Source organism: Hyalella azteca, unplaced genomic scaffold, assembly GCF_000764305.2.
Source record: "Hyalella azteca isolate HAZT.00-mixed unplaced genomic scaffold, Hazt_2.0.2 contig10021, whole genome shotgun sequence".
Lineage (NCBI taxonomy): Eukaryota > Metazoa > Arthropoda > Malacostraca > Amphipoda > Hyalellidae > Hyalella > Hyalella azteca.
This window is the reverse complement of record NW_025940074.1, coordinates 23,209-44,651: the sequence shown is the minus strand read 5'-3', so window position 1 is coordinate 44,651 and position 21,443 is coordinate 23,209. Positions and strand designations below refer to the sequence as shown.

The 21,443-nt window shown below is 40.7% G+C and overlaps 1 protein-coding gene across 3 annotated transcripts in view; it reads left to right on the top strand.

Moving 5' to 3' along the window:
• Window positions 1–13,390, top strand: part of LOC108674309 — a 32,874-nt gene extending 19,484 nt beyond the window's left edge. For 2 of the 3 annotated variants that reach the window (XM_047882253.1, XM_018162251.2), the window contains exons 12-20: window positions 234–446; window positions 615–1,327; window positions 1,756–2,220; window positions 2,984–3,100; window positions 5,549–5,687; window positions 5,985–6,130; window positions 6,346–6,453; window positions 6,944–7,204; window positions 7,447–13,390. In XM_047882253.1, coding sequence (XP_047738209.1) covers window positions 234–446; window positions 615–1,327; window positions 1,756–2,220; window positions 2,984–3,100; window positions 5,549–5,687; window positions 5,985–6,130; window positions 6,346–6,453; window positions 6,944–7,204; window positions 7,447–8,096 — 2,812 coding nt within the window. In that variant the 3' untranslated portion in view covers window positions 8,097–13,390. The remainder of the gene's footprint in view (window positions 1–233; window positions 447–614; window positions 1,328–1,755; window positions 2,221–2,983; window positions 3,101–5,548; window positions 5,688–5,984; window positions 6,131–6,345; window positions 6,454–6,943; window positions 7,205–7,446) is intronic. The other variant, XM_047882255.1, reaches the window with a different exon arrangement.
• Window positions 13,391–21,443: the final 8,053 nt, after the last annotated feature.

Here is a 21,443-nt window from a genome sequence, read left to right as displayed (position 1 = left end):
GCAATACTGCTGTTTTGTATGTGAATTGATGAATGCGTATTGTCCGTTACAGGTGCTTCTATTAGATAGTTGGTAAAGTGCTACTCGGTTAGACAAAAACTCAAATTTAAACTTATATTCCCTATGTTTCAACCATGGAATTTTTATACGTATTTCCGTAATATGTTAACCCCACAAACGCAAGCAAATATACGTATTATAATCAAAATGAATCTGCAATCGGCACTGCACAGAACGTCGGCTGAGGACGTAGTTACGCTGTACGGCATGAGTGGGTCTATCCAGCTGGGGGCTGAACAGCTGAGAGGGCAGCAGCCTCCTGCAGGGGCAGGATCTCAGCCCTCCACCCCTTCATGCCCTCAAAACTCCACACTCATTGGCGGAGTCCTGCAGCAGCGGCCTCCCACTCCCTCCCACTCGCTTCAGTCCACTATCAGCGCCTTCAGGTTATAAGAACATCCTTACATAAATAATGATGAACAGTAACCATTGCATGCCTTTTGGAAAAGAACTACCGGTATGTCAGCGTATTCTTATTTGGAAAAAAATAAAGTTTAATCATCATGATCAATTGTTTCTTGCTTTGGGGTTAATTGGTTTTCTGTTGCTCGTAGAACGATGCCGGCGTCGCCCAAGTCCCGCCTGGATGAGGGCGTTGGTGGGGGCGTAAAGCAAGGCGGCGTTGTGCATCACAAGCTCCTGAGTTCGCCCGGCAGCGTCACGAGCAGCCACTTCAAGCCGTTCACTGCCGTCCTGCCCGAGCAGCTGGGCACTCCTGGAGGCACCCTCGTGGTGGGAAGTGGTGCGCAGGTTTCTACGGCCCTCGTGGAGTCTGCTAAAGGCACCGTGACGGTGATGGCTTCTTCTGCCACTACGGCTACTACCTTCCTCATGTCGCCAGCACAGCACGTTTCTGTCCTAAGTCCTGGTAACCCTGGCGGCGCAACAAACGTCGTCCTCAAGAGTGCAGGTGGTGCCAGTGCCAAAGTATCAGGTGCCACGCAGGTCCAGTACCTGGTGCCATCTGTGACGCTAGACGGCAAGCTTGTGCTTCAGACGGCAGCCATGGGTGCTGGAGGAGGGGGACAGCAAGTTCGCGTGCTCACTTCATCAGGTGTTGACTTGCCGGCCACTGCAGGGGTCATCAAAATCAACAGCAAGCAGCACCCGGCCAGCCTCGTGGTGCTCTCAGGGACTCCTCTGACCCACCAGCAGCAACACCTCCGTGGCTTGCCTGCTCCTGCGGTGTCACAGAACCAGCAGCATCTCGTGCACCACGTCGTGCAGGCGCAGAACAACGCTGCTGCTGCGCGTCTTAAGCCACTGGGTTAGGAACTACTTTACTCTTTTTTTTCATACTTTTTGGATGGCTGTCATGTCAGTGAGAACCGCTATCTTCATGAATAATTCCTTGAAATATCAGCCTTTTCTGCACGATTTGAACAAATCGTATCCTACTTCTGGTTAGTTTTTACTTGTGTTTAGTCTCTTAGTTGCCTCTTTATTACATCTCCCTGCTACAAACTAGTTATCGATTTTTTAAAGACCCTCTGTTAGACCAAGTTAGATGTGCTCGACAGGCAGCCTCATATCCACAGATCGTGCCTCTTTAAAAAATAGATTATCGGGCGCTGAATGATGCTTTTAAGTATTGCCTTTCTCGACTGTTGCAGAATATCAGTTCCGTCAGAGAATTAGATCATGCAACAGACCAACCAGGATCGTACAGTTAATTCTACCTTTATATATCTGCAGATGCCAGCACCTTAACTCCGACGTCCGTGGCGGTGTCAAGCGGCGGACAAGTGGTCAAAACTTCCCAAGCTCAATATTTCCACACTCAAGTTGTCTCACAACAACAGGCAATGCATCTTCACAATCTCTCCGCTCAGATGTCGAAGGGAGTACGTCATCAAATTGTGCACACTGTACAGCCGCCCAAGCCTCTGGTCCAGCAATACCAAGCGGACACGAAGAAGCAGGTGCCCACGTCTGTGCCGGTCGCTCTTGCTCAACATGTGCAGAGAGGTGCAGGAGCGACGCGTCTGCCAGTTTCTGTTGGCTCGACCATGGAATTATCCTCTGATGCTGATGGCACGCAAGACTTGCCGCCTGATGGGCCTGATGATGGCCCTGTCGACGAAAAACCCAAGTTTATTCTGGCCCCAACTCCAGCTCAGCTTGGCAAAGCGCCCCGACAGAAGCGCAATTCGTCTACCGGTGAGTACACCCTCTCGTCTTGAACAAATATTCGTTGTTTCTCATGACGTTGTCTAACTAAAATTATTTTCCTCTTGGTGTCGAGGTGTTCATTTCTTTCAAGCGCATAAGTGAGTCAATTCTGAAATCTTTTTAATCTATCAGAGAAGAATTGAACAGAATTGACGGTCCGGTTGATCAAAATTAACGTCGGTTATGTCATACCGGAAACATTCATTTGTGCTTCCATAGGTCATATGTCGAGTGCGCTCGCCCATGAGCACTAAGACTATTAGTTATATCTTTGCTTAAAGATAACTGTGACAGCTTTCTGTAATAAAAGTTCATAGTTTCAACATAATATTCTAAATAATACGATCGCTCCTCCCCGTTAAATGTTCACTAGCCATTCTCGGATGCCCATTAGAATTTTTCGAGCTCAGGAGGTGTACTCGTGCTCTCTACTTCTATCTTCACTACGATCTCAATGGCTGTTTGGTTTTAACTTATTTCTTAACAATATGTTTTTGGAGCCTCAATTACTCCTGCACGAAAATGTAACTTCTGTCTGGTTATTGTTTGTATTCTGTTGAAATCACTTTCCTTGCTTCAATTATTGAATGGAGTCATATCGTTGTCAGTCATTCAGAAATAATGCTAACCTATCTATAAAATTGCTTCGTTAGAAAATCGAGAATTAAACTAACAAATTATCATTGGTTTTTACTTATAAGTCAATGACGGGGAATGTTGTGTGTGATGTTGCCCAATAATTTCGCATCAGATGATGAAGAGCACAGCCCCACCTTCACCTCTCATCACCATCATCATCATCATCCTGATCATCATGAAGAAGACCGGGAGCTGAGCCATGAAGTGCCAGCCAATCAGCTATCACAATGTACTCACTCTGTGCCTGCCGTTGCTCTAGAGCCTAGATACACGACGTTTAGTGGCATCTTACATGCTGTCTCAGGTCACCAGCACCTCACGCCTAGCTAACCTTACGCTTGTAGTGGCCCCGTCAGTGTTATTGTATTATATGTAGCAGGCGCTTAACTCACGGGAATAATTGCTGTTTATAAAGACACTTGTCGGTGATCTGTGATAGGCGATGTGGTGGTTTGTAGGTACAAGTAAGCTGCGAGTAACGTGCAATACGATCAACCTCTACGCGTGTGTGGTTCATTTCCTAATATTTTCATTAGCGCTCCATTTGCGTACTTTTTAATAGATTTCACGGACGTGTAGGTTGGCTACTAAGTAACATTTTTATGATTGACAGTTGGCACCGCTGTTGTGAGAACACGGCAAAGTTTTTTTTAAGACATATCAGCTTAAGCCGTCATTCTGCCTTGAATAGGTCAGACGCTCCCTTGCTGGTATTGAGTTTAGTTGCTGGTAAGTGCGAACTACGATATAATCAACGTATTTGCAAAGTCTCATTTAGGTGTATCGAATATTGGCACATTTGTTAAACATTTTTGTCGGAAGATACCTGCCTGCGCCGTTAATAGGACTGTGGCTTTTTTCCTCAATTGTGGCTGCGGACTTCTCGTTTGTGGAAGAGGAAGAGTTCATGTGAATTTACACCTTGACATTTTAAAACCTTTTTGTTGATTTGTATCATCTTCTTTTTCATGTTAAAGGAATGGAAGCAATTATGAATTATTTTCTTTTATTAGTTTGTTTTGTTATCCCTTATCTTGTTGCCTATTATACAGCCTGAAAAACCGTGTCGTTATAAAAGTGATTAATTTGCTGTCGTTTCGAGACATCTTTATTCGATTAAACACGACCAGGTCTCCTCGAGTGCAGTTGTAAATTAAGAGAAAGTGGCTTCAGCAGCTCAGTGCTAAGCTCAGACTTTATGTTCAGTACCAGTCAGGAACTTTTGTTCACCTCTAAATATTATGCAGAACTTGTCGGTTCAGGACCTGTCCATGCTGTTCACGCTCGTTAGTTGCAGTACTTTACAGTACCATGCCGAAAAAAAACCATACCATGAGACAGTACATCGAGTATCGTGAGTAAGTTGCATTCGTAGTTTAAAATTTACGTAGATTTCCTTCGTCTTGACTTCTAGATTCTGGTCGAAACTTAGATCATTTCCAAAGATTTCTTCAAGTCGCATCTATAGGGGTGGCTGTGTTTAATGCATCAGGTTATTATCTGTCTTAGGTCGTGTGCTCTAACCTTATGTTTGTGTCTTCATGCAGTTACTGCTGATCGCTTCTTGAAAATTCCGCTTTGTAAATGAAACGAAACAGAATATCTTGACCACATTTAGCTCGATTAAATTTTACTCTCATTCTACTGAAGACGAAAGGATGTTTCATTAGTTATTGATTACACATGTAAGACCTTTATTCGTAGCTATACTTTAACTGTACTTTGACTTGACGATCCAGGAATTGTTATGCGAGTCGGTGGTGCTGGTGACTGGACAGTGATATCTACTAGTATTTCCTAGTGGTCGTAAGGCTTGCCTAGATCGCCTTTAATAGTAGTGTTGAAGTAACTTAGTTAGCACTTAGCACGTGGAAGTTTGTCCGAGAAATGTTCAATTGTAGACTTGTGTGAAGTCTCCCAGTTAAATGTAGATCCGAAACTCTATTCTTTGCATAGTAACGTGCAGAGCTCTGGATCACAGCTGCAAATTTAATTCCGCTCTTGTAAAACATTGAATGAATCACTTGCTCTTTTATTGTTGAATTTCTATGTAGTCACAGCCTTTGTTCTGTGCTCCAGCATCATACAGCAACATTGTGTTACCTGGTGTAGTGTATGGCAGTCTCCTGGCCCTGTAGCTACATTGCCTTCATTACATACTTCTGATCATCTGTCCGTCTCTGGCTTGCTGTACACATCATACCAAGCTAGACTTCAATGATACCTAATGTTGCTATTATTACTCCAATTCTTTCCATAATATTCCTAATTTAGTCTACTATTGATCTTTAATCTCTCTTTGCTTTGCATTCGTCCCTAGCTTGCTTATCGTTATTACTTATTTTAGTTTAGTATTGTTGCTTCATGTTTCAAATGAGCGCATCATTTGCATTGCAATTAAATTGTTCCATAGCAAAAGTAATGAAATGATATTATATGTATAAATCTTATACAAGCTCATTCTTTTCTGCATTGAAGATTCGCGTTTCTAATTTTGAAGCAGTCGTTTTCTTCCAATTCCTACTTTTTCAGTTGAGACGGATCACATTATCATTAGAGTGTCATGTATATATTGCATGCATTACTTTTTCAGTTGAGACTGATCATATTATCATTAGAGTGTCATGTATATAGTCATGCATTACACGTGTTAACAAGCGTCTTGTGATGACCACAGGCACGGCGACTGAGGACGACCAGCAGCACCACGAGCAGCAGCAGGACGAGGGCGACGCGGCGCAGCCTTCTGCTGTGCCACCTTCACCAGGCGGCAAGAAGAGTTTCTTCAAGAAGAACATAGAAGATGGCATGGATAAGTGAGATATTCCTTCGAATTTGTATGAAATTCTCAATTAAGATGATTTGGAATGATCGTTCAAATTAAAGCCTGATATTGACGAGGTGATTATAACCAGGCTAATGGAATCAGTGAGCGCAAATGTACGTCCTGCAGTACTGTTGGCTTTTGCATCATTTCAAAATTTTTTGAGTATCATTAACATTTCCTTGATATTTGATTGAGTTCCTGTTCCCAATCAGAACATGAACAGTATCTCAACGCCTATTTTATTACTTTCATCAATATTGTTATTATCCTGATAATAAATGTGCAGGGTTCTTGAAGAGATGAACTTCAACGAGAAGTTTACGAAGCTTCCAGAGTACAACCCCGAGATGCTGGGAGGCCCTGGCAACACGCCCATGACGCCGCTGCCCTCGTCGCCTAAATGCACCTTCAGGAACAGGAGCAGACTTAACGGTGGGCAAATGCATTAGACGTTTGCTCGGTCATTTTGATGGAACATACTGCGATTGATGTGATAGAATTGCTGAAAATATGGAACATTATCAAGTATGACTATTGAATTCGAGTATGATAAATTATGTTTAAACGCAATCAGAAGTTTCCATGATAGGAAGACGTTAGGATAAAAGTTGAGCAATAATGTGACTTGCATTTTGTTTGGCGTGCAGGAGGTGATGGAGGTGACGAAGTGACGACAGGGTCGCAGCCTCCTTTGTCGTCATCCCTGCAGGGCTCCAAGTTCTTCCCTCCCGACTTCAACCCTGAATCTTTCAAAGGCAAGGCACCACCATTGATAATTCCCCATGTACACGATTTATACCTTTGTTCTAATTGAGTTGCTTGTCTTCATTTGAAATTGATACTTCTCTCTGATGAGGATTAATCTGCGGTGTAGAAATCAATAATAATGCCGCTGAACAAGTTTCCGGAGTGAGGGTAAGATAATTTTGTAGTTTACTCTACGTTTTTTGTTATGAAGGCGCTTTGGTTATTTCTTTTTTCGGTATAAATATAGTACTTTGCAAATTTATTGGAATGCTTTTTTATTAGCAGTTGCATCGGTGTTTTTTTGGATGCCTATTGCCATTGGTGCATTGGATTTTTGTTGGTGGTTATGTGCTGGTTATAACACATTGGTTTGAGTTATAACCAGCAATCTTTGTGACACGGCTTTGGCGATTCAAAATTATTAGCATTAATACTGTTCCTGCCTGAAAAATGAACTTCCGAGATTTGTGCGTGCGGTAAATTACGATCATTGCACAGGTGACGGCGGAGGTGCGGACTCAACTCAATCCGGCGCCAGCGTCTCGGCAATTTTAGGCAGCGCTGGTGGGGTTGGGGACGACTCGCCCCTGGTCTGCACCAGGTCACCCCGGACACCCAAGACCCCAGGGCACGCGTCCGAGAAGACCGTGGCCGCGGCGAGCGGAGGGGGTGGAGGGCACTCCAGCCTCAGGCATATCCTCGACCAGCGGCGTGCCCTTGTGATGCAGCTCTTCAGTGAACATGGATGGTTCCCTAACAGTGAGTCTTTGTTGCTTGCTTATTCTGCTAATTTGCTTTAATTACGTTTTTGTATTCGTGAATATTCTATAATGTTAAGCTGCACATTCTGCAGTCAAAGTTTTATTTTTTTATCTCAAATCCAAGCTGTTCAATATTCGATGTTTACAATGGTATTGTTGTTTCCCCTTAACTGTTGCTATTCTATTTCTTGCTTTTTCTGTAACATTGTCATGATTTGAGTGTCTCACGACGTTTTCCAGACCATGTGGTGGCGGAGTTCCAAAGCAAGTACGCGGAGCTCTTCCCAACCAAGAACTGTTTGAAGCTCAAGATACGCGAGGTGCGCCAGAAGATGCGCCAAAACACACCCGGTGTGCCTAACACCCCTGGTCCTCTATCAGCGGCCAGCACTCCTGGCCCTAATAGTCCTAACGCCCACAACTCCCTGCATAACAACTCCCACTCAAATGGTGCTAATCACCACTCCAACACGATAATTTTTTCCAACGCCAATAGTAATAACAACAGTTGCAGTAACTCCCTGCACTCTAACGTAAACAGTTCCGTCAATGTTACGTCTACTACAGCTACTTCGCAGCAGCAGCTGTTGCACCTTACCGGCCCTGCTACGGTTACAGTTTCTTCCAGCGGCTACCACGCTCTTTACAATACTAATAACAATAATAATATACAAAACACTGTTCAGACCAGTGTGCCGAGTAATGTTCAACTTCAACACATTAATAGTAGTGGTGTGCAAATACTTCAAACACCACAACAACAGCATCAACAGCAACAACAACAACTGCATCAACAGCAACAACAGCAGCAGCATCAGCAGCAACAACAAGCAACAACATCCGTAGCTTCGACCTTGCATTGTAATCAGCCTAAAAATGTTTGTTACTGAACCCTGATCTCCGTCTAAAGTTCGGGTCATGGTTCGAACAACTTGGTTGTGTCTCTCTAAACACTTGAGCGCTCAAACACTTGCTAAGCGACTGCGAGACGTGCGCTCGCAATTATAAACGCGTTGCCGTTGACAGGAGGAGATCTGTGTTTCCAGGAGAAGCTTAAATGCTTCTTACTGAATAATTAATTGCCGGTCCCGAGCCTTGGCTTGGATTCGGCGTTCCATTGTGCAATGTCGGTATGTACCTACGGTATGTTTTATCCTTAATTGGCATTGTTAAGTGGTGCTCAGTCGTAGTTTTTTATAGCCAAGATCTCGTGCTAACAGAGGCCTCTACTATTAGTAAAACATAGTAGTACCTCCCCAGATTGTATGTATGTACTTCAATGTGACATTTTAAAATGTGCAATTGTATTTCTGGAGACGAGGAAAATATCGGAAGTGTGTGGTGTTCGTTCTAAATTGTGGTACGGCGTCGGCGTCTCTTTCGTAGGAATGACTTGGCCTTCTTTTAGATAGATATTACTTCAATTTCAGGAAATGAAGCCTGTAAAATGTTAGGAACGATTTTTAGATAACTTGCACGCATAACCCAAACTAAATGCGGTACATCTCCAGCGTCGGACTTGGTCAAGCATTTCTTTACCTGATATCGGAAGTTCCATTTAATTCTTCGGATAATTCTTACTATGCGCCGATTAGCCTCAAGATTCTAGGTTGCCAGCCACAACATCGTCCGAGAGCAATTCAGACCCACGCTCTCCATCAATTTACAGTCTTAAGTTTACAGTTAATGTGAAACTTAAGCTTAGTCCACACGGAGCACAATCATTTCCCACGTAGCTAGCACAATCATTTCCCCACCGTATCGTCAAGCAAGGGTTTCAGTCATGAGTATTGTCATTTTTTCGTATACTGCACCTTTTTTGTAGTACAAACGTAGCCTTAGAAGAGCCAAGTAATGCAGAGCGTCGCGCTTCCTTCTCTCTCCAACACGATTCGTTTGAATTAGTGAGCATATTTGTAAGGAAAACTTCTAACAAGACGCCCTTCTTATATTTCCTGATAACTGCTCTGTTTCTGAAAAATTTGCCGTTACTCGCTGCGAACATTAAGGCAAGGTTCAAGCAATAGCAACTTAACAAATATTTTCGTCATAGCTCAACGTTGCAATCGACTCCTTCCACTTTCATGCGTGTTTCCGCGTCCGTGATGCGAATAGTGCTCCTCACTGTTGTATTTTATCTCGTTCAGATGTCAATTGTTTTTTTTTACTGGAGTGCATTGTTCGATTAAAGGCTTGAATTTGACTTAGCGTATAATTCTATGATTTTTTACGGCGTTAGTGACGACGGTATTTCCGACCAAAGCCTTACTGGGGAAAGTGATACTGCAGAAGTGTTACTGTATACTTTGTACAGGATATGTGCGTTTTGAGAAAATTTCGAATTTTTAAAGATATTGTACGGGCAAATTTTACCTCGAATTTATTGTAACTAAACTTGAACTTTGCGTTCTTCAATATTGTCTTAAGAGCTTCTAATCAGCCAGCTGTAGTATTGGTATCTGACGCCGTTTATTTAATTGTTCTGCAAACATATTCTCGCTGCCTCGGAGTCGATTGACAACGATGCGAAAGTAGAAGAAAATTCTAATGATAGAGCTTGTCTTGTACGCTATTATGTCATTTGCAAGTGAATGTCTATTAGGATGACATGTTCACGACGCTCGGCATGTTTGAATCCAGTTATGAACTGACAATTATCGGCTCAGGATAAATACTGTTGACATGATATTATGTTGTGACGTGGAGGCGGTATTAGGGCGCGTGTAGGCCGTAACGTGAAGGTCTTTGGACGACGCTGTCTAATCCTGTGTAAATACGAACCCTCGTTGAGAAAGAAAGTGCTATTTTATTATGCCAGCCTCGTTCAAATCTTTATATTTATATATTAGAACAAAAAATAATTTTTCGCTACTTTTAAATTTATGACAATTATCGAAAGAAGTAAACTAAAAAGGAGATTTGTGAAAAATGAAAGTATATTTTCACGAGGTTTCTAAAACCTGGTTTCTTGGCACAAACTCTAAACATTACATCAGCCATGACGATGCCTTCTCATGCCTCACGTTGGATCTTTCTATTCGTGTAACTCGCTGTATGAAAACAGCACCTCTCATTGACAAGAGGTCGACAGGTTGAAGTATAGATTACGGCTTCTTTAATCTTAGAGGCGCTCTTGAATAAGCTTTGCCTGAAATGATATGTCGGCGTACATGCACGTCAAGGTTTCTTGACACCGCTTGGACAAGTAGTGTCGTCTGCTCCTTGCCGTTGCTGTTGTGCGATGACAAGTTATGTCTGATCGTTGTAGACATATGCCTCCTCTTGATCATTATCCCATGAGACTTGGCTTTCTCTTGAGTGGATGCTTCTTGTGTTCAGTACAACCATTCTATCTTCGGTGGCTTTAGAATTTCTCTCGAAGAGTTTGGTTGCAGAAAAATCATTGTTTCTGAAGATGTGAACTCAAGAACGCTCATATGTTCTACGGGCGGTTTATAAGTTTATCAACAGATTATTTTATTGTGAATGCTAAGTTTGATATCTATCAATAATATGCGAGTTTTTCTGGTGCTAAATTGTCTTCGAAAATTCATGATCTGGATTGGATCCCCTAGTTGATGGATGTACATGTACCCTGCCATACCCGCAGTGCCGTCGTGCAATAGTTATATAGTAATAATTTTAGCCATAAAATGCATGTTCTTTGTACACAACGGAAGCATGTTGCAACATGCAACATGCCAGCACCATCCATTTCATTCTCTTTGCAACGCGTTTATAGGATACGCTCTTGCATCAGTCGTTCATTTCTGTTCAGTACTTCGTTTAAATCCCAGCAAGCATGTTTCATTGTCACAATTCTCGATGCAAATTACTGTTTGGTTCCAAGCTGGTGCCCTTCAGGCGGACTGAACTGCAGTCCTCGCGCCCAATGCTTGCGTAATTTTTATTATAAGTACTCATGTTTCCATGAACATCTGACGCGTTCCTGACTCAACCTTTGCCAGGTTCTGGCGACGGCTGTCTTCCTTAAAACAGAAAGTTTGACGATTTCAAGACAAATGTTGTACAATTAACTCGACTTTATTCCCCACAATTTCCGTTGTTGTTTACGAACCTATTCTTTTACTCGTGATTTTGCTTTTCAGCCAATTTTGCTCCATTCATGCATGATTTATGCTTTAATTAAATGATTTAAAATTTTAAAATTGAAGTAACTAGAATTTGCTAGGATGTCGAGGACATAGAAATAGTGTGGTTAGTCCTGAGCATTATTCCTTGACAATGCTTGCGCTGGTGCTCGACTGCTGCCCTATGTCAGGGCCTGCCACTCTATTGTAACGATCTGTTCTTCTAGTTAACGATGCCTTGTTGTTGTTACGTTCATCGTTCTGTATATATACCATTATCTCTTGACTCTTGTTTGTTCTTAGTCCAGTTATATGTCTTGTTTTTGATCAGCTCTCTTTCAGTGCTTAGGATTGTTCGGCTTTTGTGTCCTGGGCATGCCGATCTGTTTTATTGTTACTACAAATCATATTATCTTAGTATTTGCATCATAGTCTCACCATCCCACTTTCTATTTTTGACTACTATCCATGTCAACCATTCTTTAGCATCTTAAAGCCTTGATTTGAATACTTCTCTACGTTAAATAATACCTGAAAGGAATAAGAATTGCAGTTTTTAAGGTATTAAATTTACCCACCAAAAAGCTTGTAGTCTCTGATATAATCTGATCTAGGCGTTCATCGATTTTATTTGAATTATGATGTGCCCGGAAGTTTTGGCTTGTGTTAACACAAGCATTTTCTTATTACTAAATATCATCCCGATCGTTGTTTCAAGTATGCACAGCAACCGTCCTTTTATCCCCTCGTACCCCTGTACAAATTTGAACGAAGTTTTCATTTATATTTAACTTAGCAGCGGTGTTGCCCAGTCGTATTTGACTGGCGAATGAAAACCTATGTTTTGTATATTTTTGTTTGCAATAACGGACTGTGGCGATTGGCGCAATTTTTGTTATGCTTATTGTTAAAATGGATGCGGTTCAATACGTCTATTTGGAAGTTTTGAGGGTGACGTAATCTTTCCTGGATCTGAATATTTGTTGGCGGAAGTATTTTTCAATTGTGTTAATTTTGTAATTTTGAACTTATAGGCGTAGCTTATTCAACGCCTCCTTTGTCCGACTGACGAGGCTCTTGATTAGGTAGAAGTGACGGTCACGAGCTTGCGGAGAGTCCGTGCTATGTACTTATTATGTTACTTTTTTATTGAGCGAACAACTTAGAAGATATTTGAGTGACAAGTTCTGTTGTTATTATTATTATTGATAGGTAATTGAGTATTATCGGTCCATTGAATGTGTTCTCGCTGGTTAACTGATGTTGCCCGCTCTCTAGGCTTACTGAGCTCGTGGGCAACCGCGTGTTCCTTCCTACTTTACTATAGGCTTATTTTTCTATTCTATTCACAAATGCATGTTTTAATGGTTGTGCCTTCCTTCTTCATCTTTCCTCTTTCTCAAGCTTTGTTATTATCCGATATTTATGAGTCCTGATTGGCGTTTGTTTCGTGCAGCTCAACTCAAGCTCTTTAAATAAAATCATTTCTTGAAAATGGATTTGAAAACATTATTTATTTTAGTATGATCATGCGTTCATCGCTATTATAGATTCCTAATAAGCTTATTTTGAGTCCCCTTGTGAGGCTTGCCGGGCGACGTCGAAGCAGTTGTAGGCAGACTTAGATCCTTTCCACGTTTACAAATAGGCGGTAAAAGCTCTAGAATTTGACCTGCAATAACCGTGAGTCGTTGCGCCCTCTAGTACTAGCGTGAATACAAGATAGTGGCTAGCTGTTGCCTTAACAAGACTCATTGGGCCGTATTTTCAATAGTAATTAAGATCTTGAGCTATATGATCGTACGAACATGTGCTTGTACAACAAGATAATGATCCACTTATGGATGTATGATCTCGCATTAGGCTCTCTGTACGAGGCCTTAGCACCTGAGATGTGCATTGCTGTCCTGTTCAATTACCAGTCGTCCTGTCGCCAAGGTATTGATTGCTTCTGCCAAATATCGAGTTTTGTGTTCCCGCGAGCGGAACTACGTATCCTCTCTTTCAGTTTTCATTGTATAAAATAATGTATATGTATTTCTATTTGAACTGTTTTAAGCCATTATTCACTATAAATACATGAATATTCCGTACATGGTTTATCTTTTCCTTAATCCTGTTGTTTTTAAAAGAGATCACAGATTTTATTGTACCCTTCCTTGGCTTCATGAGTGGAACTTGTGCCAAATAGCCGTTAATTCTACGAATCCTGTTCATGGCTGATTCATATTCTAATAATCAGGATCCAGTTTGATTCTAATCCAATGGAGAGATCCTTTTTTGTCTTGCGCACTTCTTGAGACCTTGACTCCTCTGTAGAGAATTTGCGTAACATTCAGACTCCGACTAACGCGTCTTAAACTGCAATGAGCGAGAAGATCAAAACCAGTCAAGCGAGATTCATTTATTTTTTACCAAGCTCGCCACGCAGCGCCCCAGCCAAGCATGTGCGAGACAAGCTTTTCTTATATTTTAGCACTGTTAGCGGGCCGGCCAATTAAGTTTTTCTACACAATAGAATTCATTTTTATCAAGTGAAATATGTTTGTTGCTCGTTTCGAATAACTGTATTAGCCTGATACCCAATTGTGTGTCTAAGTCACATGGTTATGTTGTATATACTTGGTGCTTTTCGTCTTCCAATGGTCGCCACGCGTTCTTCGTTGTAAGCATCGTTTAGAGTAGCTGAAGTCTATTTCATGCGGGACAGCATCCGGTCCTGGAAGAAATGAAAAAACTCGTTAAGATATGGTAGAGAACCAAATTCGATTAAGCTATTTTACAGCCAGTGATTAGGCCTTGTTAGCCGAACAGGAGTCGCATTAGTTCTGTTAATAATAGTCACAACATGGCAGATGCCAACTTGCGGAGGGGTTGCGCAGCTTTTGTCAACAAATTTAAATCTTAATTATCCCGGTGGCCAACGTCCAGCATAAGCCAAGCTATTTAGCTTCATATCTACAATGTCGCAGACCACGCAAGAAACACCGCAAACCACACCAGTTCCGAAACAGCTTACGACTATAGCGCCCTATGTACGAGGCCACTGCTCTAGTCAGTAGTCATGATGGCGGTTACACCAGGCATTGGATTACCTCAACACTTGCCTCCCATCTCCGCCTTGCGGCAGCAAAGTGGAGAGGTTAGGTCCAGAAAGGATTGTTTGGGTGGAGAGGCGGGATGAGTGTGGATATAATCCAATGCTGGGGTGTGACCTCCACTAAGAAATATATGGACTTCGATAGACGATGGGATTCCTCACACTTCTTCCTTCTCTCGTGCGGGTTACCGACTTTTAGTGTAAGCGTTCTTCAGGGAAAGTGCCTTTGTTTGTGTTACTGTTCTCCCTGCCTCTTGACTCTTCAGACGACTTTCTAAGAAGCTAATGCAACTCCTTTAGCCCCGGCTCAGTGTTCTGGTCGTTTGACTCATCCTGTCTCTACTAAATTGAATGATTAATTATTTTGATTCGAGAGATTAGTGATCGTTTCCCTCCTCAAGGTTTATTTTACGCCGGGGAATCGCTTCGGATGCGAGCCACCTATATGTTCGTTTCCCTGAAACTTCTGCTGCCAACTTCTTTGTCACGTTCGATATAAAAAATATGAATTTAGAAAATTAATGTGTATAAGCAGAATTGCTGAGCCAACCCTTAAAGGGCTGGATTGTACATAATGTATCATTATCATCATCATTATTATTTAACTTTAAATAATATGAAGAGTTTTTTAGAAGGATTATTTTTCGTTCATTATATCTTCCAAGTCATCTCCACTGGATATGATCAACATTTTTAACAAATAGTAACAAATATAGTAGTACCGAATTTCCATGACGATCTCATAAGTCGTATCCATGGCTGCACTGGAAAAGTTATTCCGTTAGGAGAAAACTTTTATTCATCACATATCGAACCAACAAAATAAATTAATGAACAAAAGAAAGTTCGACTGTTCAGGCGTCAGAAAAAAGGGAACAATTCCAGAATGCAGAGCAATAACCTTGAATTATAGATATAAATAATAACCTTAAATTATAATAACCCTAAATTATAGTGCTAAATAACGAATGGCGGCACTTGCGCTGTGGATCTGACGTGAGGAGATCTAAAATCGTACAATGATCCGTCAATTTAACTCATGACTTTGTGGGTAAAGAGCGATTTCGATTGCAACCGTACTAAAGTTCCTGCTATAGCGCTGCAACATTTTTCACGTCTCGCCGCAATTTAGTTGGGGGAGATCAAGATACGCTGCTCAAAAAAGACTGACACAATATTATAGGATCCGTACGGATGCAGAACAGTAGAATTTTCAAATCAATTTTATTCATCTAAATGATAACATTTAAATCGCTCGCGCTTCTGATGCATATAGGCACGAGTACTCTAATAAAATATTTATCGAATAAAAATTAACGAACATATTTTAAATTAATATATATGAACCTTGGTGCTTTAATATGTCACAGTAAGATGTTACACACTTATTGTTAATACGCAGCGATCATGTTGCACCTCTAAAATATTACAGTCATGTCCAACGCTGGCATTACAGAAAAGTTTTCAACTCAACAAATTAATTAAATTAACTAATGTGTAAAGTTCCCGAGCATGTCAAGTGACTGAAAATTAAGCAGGCTGTCGTAGCCGTGAAACCAAGTTACATGCTGAATGCAAAAAAGAATTGTACTGAACGAGTTTCTCTCATCCCCATGATAGGGATTATTAAATAGAATTTAATTTGGTATTTTTCCAATTGAGGTTGTGACCAAATACCATAATATTTTAAAACGGGATGCAATTAAAAAAGTGTTTTAATAACCTAGTTGCCATTGCATTTAATGTAAATGAAAAGCGAGTGCGCGAATAGAACAAGGGCACAGGTTGCGATCTGGCTTCTTTCAGACACGTATGTGAGTGTGCATGAAATTTGACATGACATTGGCTCATTTGCAATACTTCCGAGACACATAAAAAACTATATTCACTTATGCCTCCTTCTCGAATTTAAACAATAGAAGCCAAGAAAGTTAATTTCATTGAACACTACCGTGACTGAATTTAGACTTGAGTGGCACTTCTAACGCTTATGACTGAACTTGCATGTCGGTTATAACTTTAGTCGTTCAGGCGCGAGGAGCCAGCGAACAACAAATTTTTGTTTTAAGCATGTCTCTCATGCTAGTGAGCTTGTAACATACTTGCTTTTTGTGATATTCATGGCACAGCAGGCAGCATCTAGCCGGCACTATGCGTGGTGAGACTCAAGAAGCAGACTTCCAACAGCCGTTAATCTAAATGTAGGAATAGGTGTATGTTACATTCATGATCGAAGCTGTTTTCAAAACACACGCAGGGACTTAATTTCTTGGATTAATTATCATTCGTACGTAATCAATTTTTCTCTGAAAAGTTCTCAAATCACCATTGTAGAAATGATCAGATGTTTTTAGAATGCCGAAAATGTCTTCTTTTTTCCAGCAATCGCTACAAGCCATAACTTTCAACGTTAAAATAAGTCTGACATCGATTTGTCCGGAGGCCTGAATAATATAGACACAAAGTATTCGTATTAGCAAGCGGTAGCTGAACTTGTAGCCGATCGCAGTTTCGGTGATACGAGGATTAAGGCTCGCCCCATGCTGCTAGGCGTGCTCTGCCTAGCGCTGCTTCTAACGCGCGCGCCATGACTCGGCGAACACGCTCTATCTCGTCATTTATTTAATTTATTCTACCTAATGAATTTCATGTAACTCCCATCCATGTTTACTGATCATATCATCTGTCTGGATCATTTCAGGGCTAACTCTTATATAAACAATCATCCAGGAGTGCAAACGTTGACCATCACACTATACATGCATGAGTTCGAAAGCCTCTTGTATTTAGTGCAAATTGATGATCATTTCACACGCACTGTTTTGTATTCTGGATTTGTACTTCATAGCACCATTGATAGCTTATTCGAAAATATAAATCAGTCTAATAAGATTAATTTGGTTATGCCCGTTATCCGAAGTTAATTCTGATGAAGACGCTTGCTAAATTAAAATGGGCTGAAGAAGAATAGGTGTTCACTAGGCCTGTGAATTCTCCACGCACCACAGGAAAATGCTCTGAATTATTCATCTTGTCTGTGTTGTAACGGAATAAGTCTTCCTATACGCGGAAGCTCAAATGGCGCCTAAGAAAAAATTCTTAATCAGGCAGACTTGTAACCTGCAATCTGCCATTTTAACCTCGATGTTTCTTCCCTGATGTTCTGTTGCATGGTCATTGGAAGTCACTTGCTTCTTCATTGTGCGTTGAGAATGGAAATGTGTCATCCGCGTTTCTGAACGCCCCGCCAAGCAAGAAAGAATTTTGGAATAATTAATTTTTGTCTGTCAGTTTCACAAGTCAGTCGACGCTCATGCTATCGATATGTTCAAGATAAAAACTACATCACTAGTCACTAATGGTCACGCTCCAGTTTCTGCTAAGGTTTACAGGTTTACTGATAGCATGATCATATAACGTATAATTGATTTGCCATAACTTATTTGCTAACTGCAATCAGCCATTTAATCTTAATGTTTCTACGCTGATGATCCGATGCATGCATGGTCAGTAGAATTCATTTGCTTCTTTATTGAGCGTTGATAATTGAAAAGTGTTGGCTGCGTTTGTAAACGCACTTCATAGCTCCAATGAATGCATGACATGATAAATTTTGTTTGTGCAACCGTGATACACAAGTCTGCTGATGCAGAGCACCCAGGCAGCATCGAGTGTGAATAAATTAGTTACCGCTCAAAATTTTTGTTATTTGTTCAGTACGTGCAGATAGGAAACCAATCAATCATAATCCATGTTTGAAGGAAAAGCGTAAGGTGATATAATAATTTTGAAACGTAACGATAGCGGGGACGCTGAAACGTATGTGAGCGAACTACCTCATGAGGCATAAAGGAAGTGAACTCACAATACATTCATGTTGTCACAATATATTCACAAAATTATTGATATTGTCAGTTAAATGGGCGCATTCAATAAATATGTAAGAAAACATCGCCTTCGGTGACCCCAGACGTTAAACCATAATCGTACGGCCAAATATTAAGCAAAGTTGGATATTAGAGGTAAATTAAAACAACAGTAATACAACAAACTTCGAATAAAAATAAACACGCAATAGAGGCCCTGTGTTCTGCCATCTAAATCATTCATACAAAATCTTGCCTTGTCTGTACTTCGGACTTCGGAGCCTTCATGAAACAGAGAAATAACCGCAAATTGAGGACTCGCGATAAAGAATTTAACCGCAGAATACGAAGCAAATGCGCAATAGAATGAACAAGAAATATTCATAAATAACATTATTCGCAAAATAAATTAGTGATTAAATATTGATATGATATGAAACACTTCAGATTTAATGTTAACCCCCCCCCCCCAAGTCTCTGGGGAAAACACGGAAAATGGCACATGAGATGCATTCTTAAACTAGGGCACGTCGCATATATGACTCAAAACTTGACGAGAAACGGCCAGAATCCTCTTTGTCTGCTGACGCGTATTGTTCTACAGGAGCCCAAAGGATTTATCATAGTTAGTGTTCAATATTATTTCATTTGTTCAGTAGGTGCTTGTTCGAATTCTGATTGTATATGAAAGAATTTTAAAGAGAATGAGCGTAAAGCGGAAGTCGTAAAGTTGATTTGGTAGGTAATAAAATAGCATTTACACAATTATATTTACTATGGGTGAATGTTAATCATGGCCTCATTTTTCCAGGAATTAGCATAACTATAGAATGAAGTTCTGTAGATGCGGTGAAGCCTGTCAAGTTGAAGCGATGGAGCGCTCGATTGATCTATTCCTTTGAGCGGCTGATGGAGTCTTTGGTGGCTCGTAGGTTGTGCTTCACCAGCTTAATACAGGACTAATCCGTATCTTTATAATAGCTTTGATGGTAACTTGTTTACATTGCAGCGTACAAATACTATAGAGGGAATTTATATACATTGATTTAAATATGGTGCAAAGCTTTTAGATGTAACAAAGGAATCGTGCTATAAAAATACTTGAGTGAATATAATTCTTTTATCTCATTTATTTGAAGCAAAAAGTTCTATATGTAGAATTATATTGCGTTAGGCAACCACTCAACAAGCCAAGTATGTGAAGCTACGTCAGTAGTACCCAAACATTTTCTGGTCGCGTACCACTAGGAGGTCCCGTACAGCCGCCCCGCACCACAAGGTACCACCGCGCAATACTAAGATTGCATATTAGCCGTTAGAGCGTATCATTTGTTGCATGTAATCTCAATTTTAGCGATTATTATTAGCACATTAAATAATTATATCTGAATACAACGAGGGTTTGCTGGCACCAGGTGTGTGGCATATGGCAACAGAAAAAATCGTTGCCAGATTATTTTGTTTTAGGCATACAACCTTTTTCTCAACATATAGGGGAGAAATTGAAATGCTGGTTTGCAATATTACTGCAGCAGATCGAAAAGGTGGGAGAAAGAAGGAGAGACAAAAATGTTTCTGGCTTCATTGCGTGTAAATCAAGCCGATCGACGCACTGAGTTAACATTTTATTCGTAAATTATAAGTAAAATAAATATACTAGCGCGATTATTTTGCAAGAAATTGTAGCGTTCATGACTGAAGGACGACCGTACGGCAGACTGTTTACTTCCACGCGAATACGTTCAAATGCATACGTCTCTTATATACGTTTGAAATGCGTGTGCTATGCATGATCTTGAGACGTAGCCATGAAACACTTTACTCTTGGTCCCGTGAATGAAATGAATGATTGGGCTGAAGCTGTAGCTTCAGTTACTCAGGTACATTTCGAGGAGAGGTGAGGGTAGGGGAGTGCTGAGTGAATGAAAAAGAAAGTTCATCATAATGCATTTTCACTGCTCGTAACGAAAATTCCAATAGTAGACAATAAGAACTAGCAATAAATAAAAAGAAAGACAAACAGATAAAAAACAATCTAATAATTAAGTATTCCCCTTGTGAGGCGGACAGTACCAGACTAGCCCCCCACCATGCTTACTGGCAGGAAACAAAGATTCAAGTTTTAAATTCGATTAACTGCAGTGACCACCTTGGCCTGAGGCCAAGGTGGTCACTGCAGAACAAAAGGCCTAACCCAAGAGCAATTCAGAGTCAGCCTCCTAATTAAAGCTTGGGCGAACAGGCATTTTGAACGTAATTAAACATAACTGAAAATATGAGTAATCAAACGACAAACAAGAATTATAAGAAGGTGTGGCAGCGAATAAAAAAAATCCCAAAGTACGTCCATGATAAATCGGCGTGTTCGCCATAAAGATCTAAAGCTTTCTGAACTAATCACAGATCTCCATTTTTGCCAACTAAGTAAAAAAAGAAACAGGCAAATTTGATGGCCCACATAATTTGGATATTTCTGCAAGCAATCATCCTTTACATACGAGTTCACTTCCTTTATACCTCATGAGGAAGTTCAGTCATATACGATTCCAAACTATACTACTACTGTAATTTACGCTTTTTTCTCCAGTTATTATATGATCGACCAGTTTCCTATCTCCACTTACTGAACAAATAAAAAAAATTTTGAGCGTTAACTAATTTATTCGAACTCAATGCTATCTTGGCGCTCTGCGTCAGGTTGCACAAACAAAATTTATCATACCATGCATTAATTCGAGCTATGAAGTGCGTTTACAAACGCAGTCAACACTTTTCAATTATCAACGCTCAATAAAGAAGCAAATGAATGCTGCTGACCATGCATGCATCGGATCATCAGCGTAGAAACATTAAGATTAAATGGCTGATTGTAGGTAGCAAATAAGTTATGGCAAATCAATTATAAGTTATATGATCATGCTATCAGTAAACCTTAGCGGAAAATGGAGCGTGGCCGTTAGTGACAAGTGATGTCATTTTTATTTTAAACATATCGATAGCATGAGCGTCGACTGACTTGTGAAACTGAGAGACAAAAATTAATTATTCCAAAATTCTTTCTTGCTTGGCGGTGAGTTCAGAAACGCGGATGACACATTCCCATTCTTAACGCACAATGAAAAAGCAAGAAACTTCCACTGACCATGCATCAGATCATCAGGGAAGAGACATCGAGCTTAA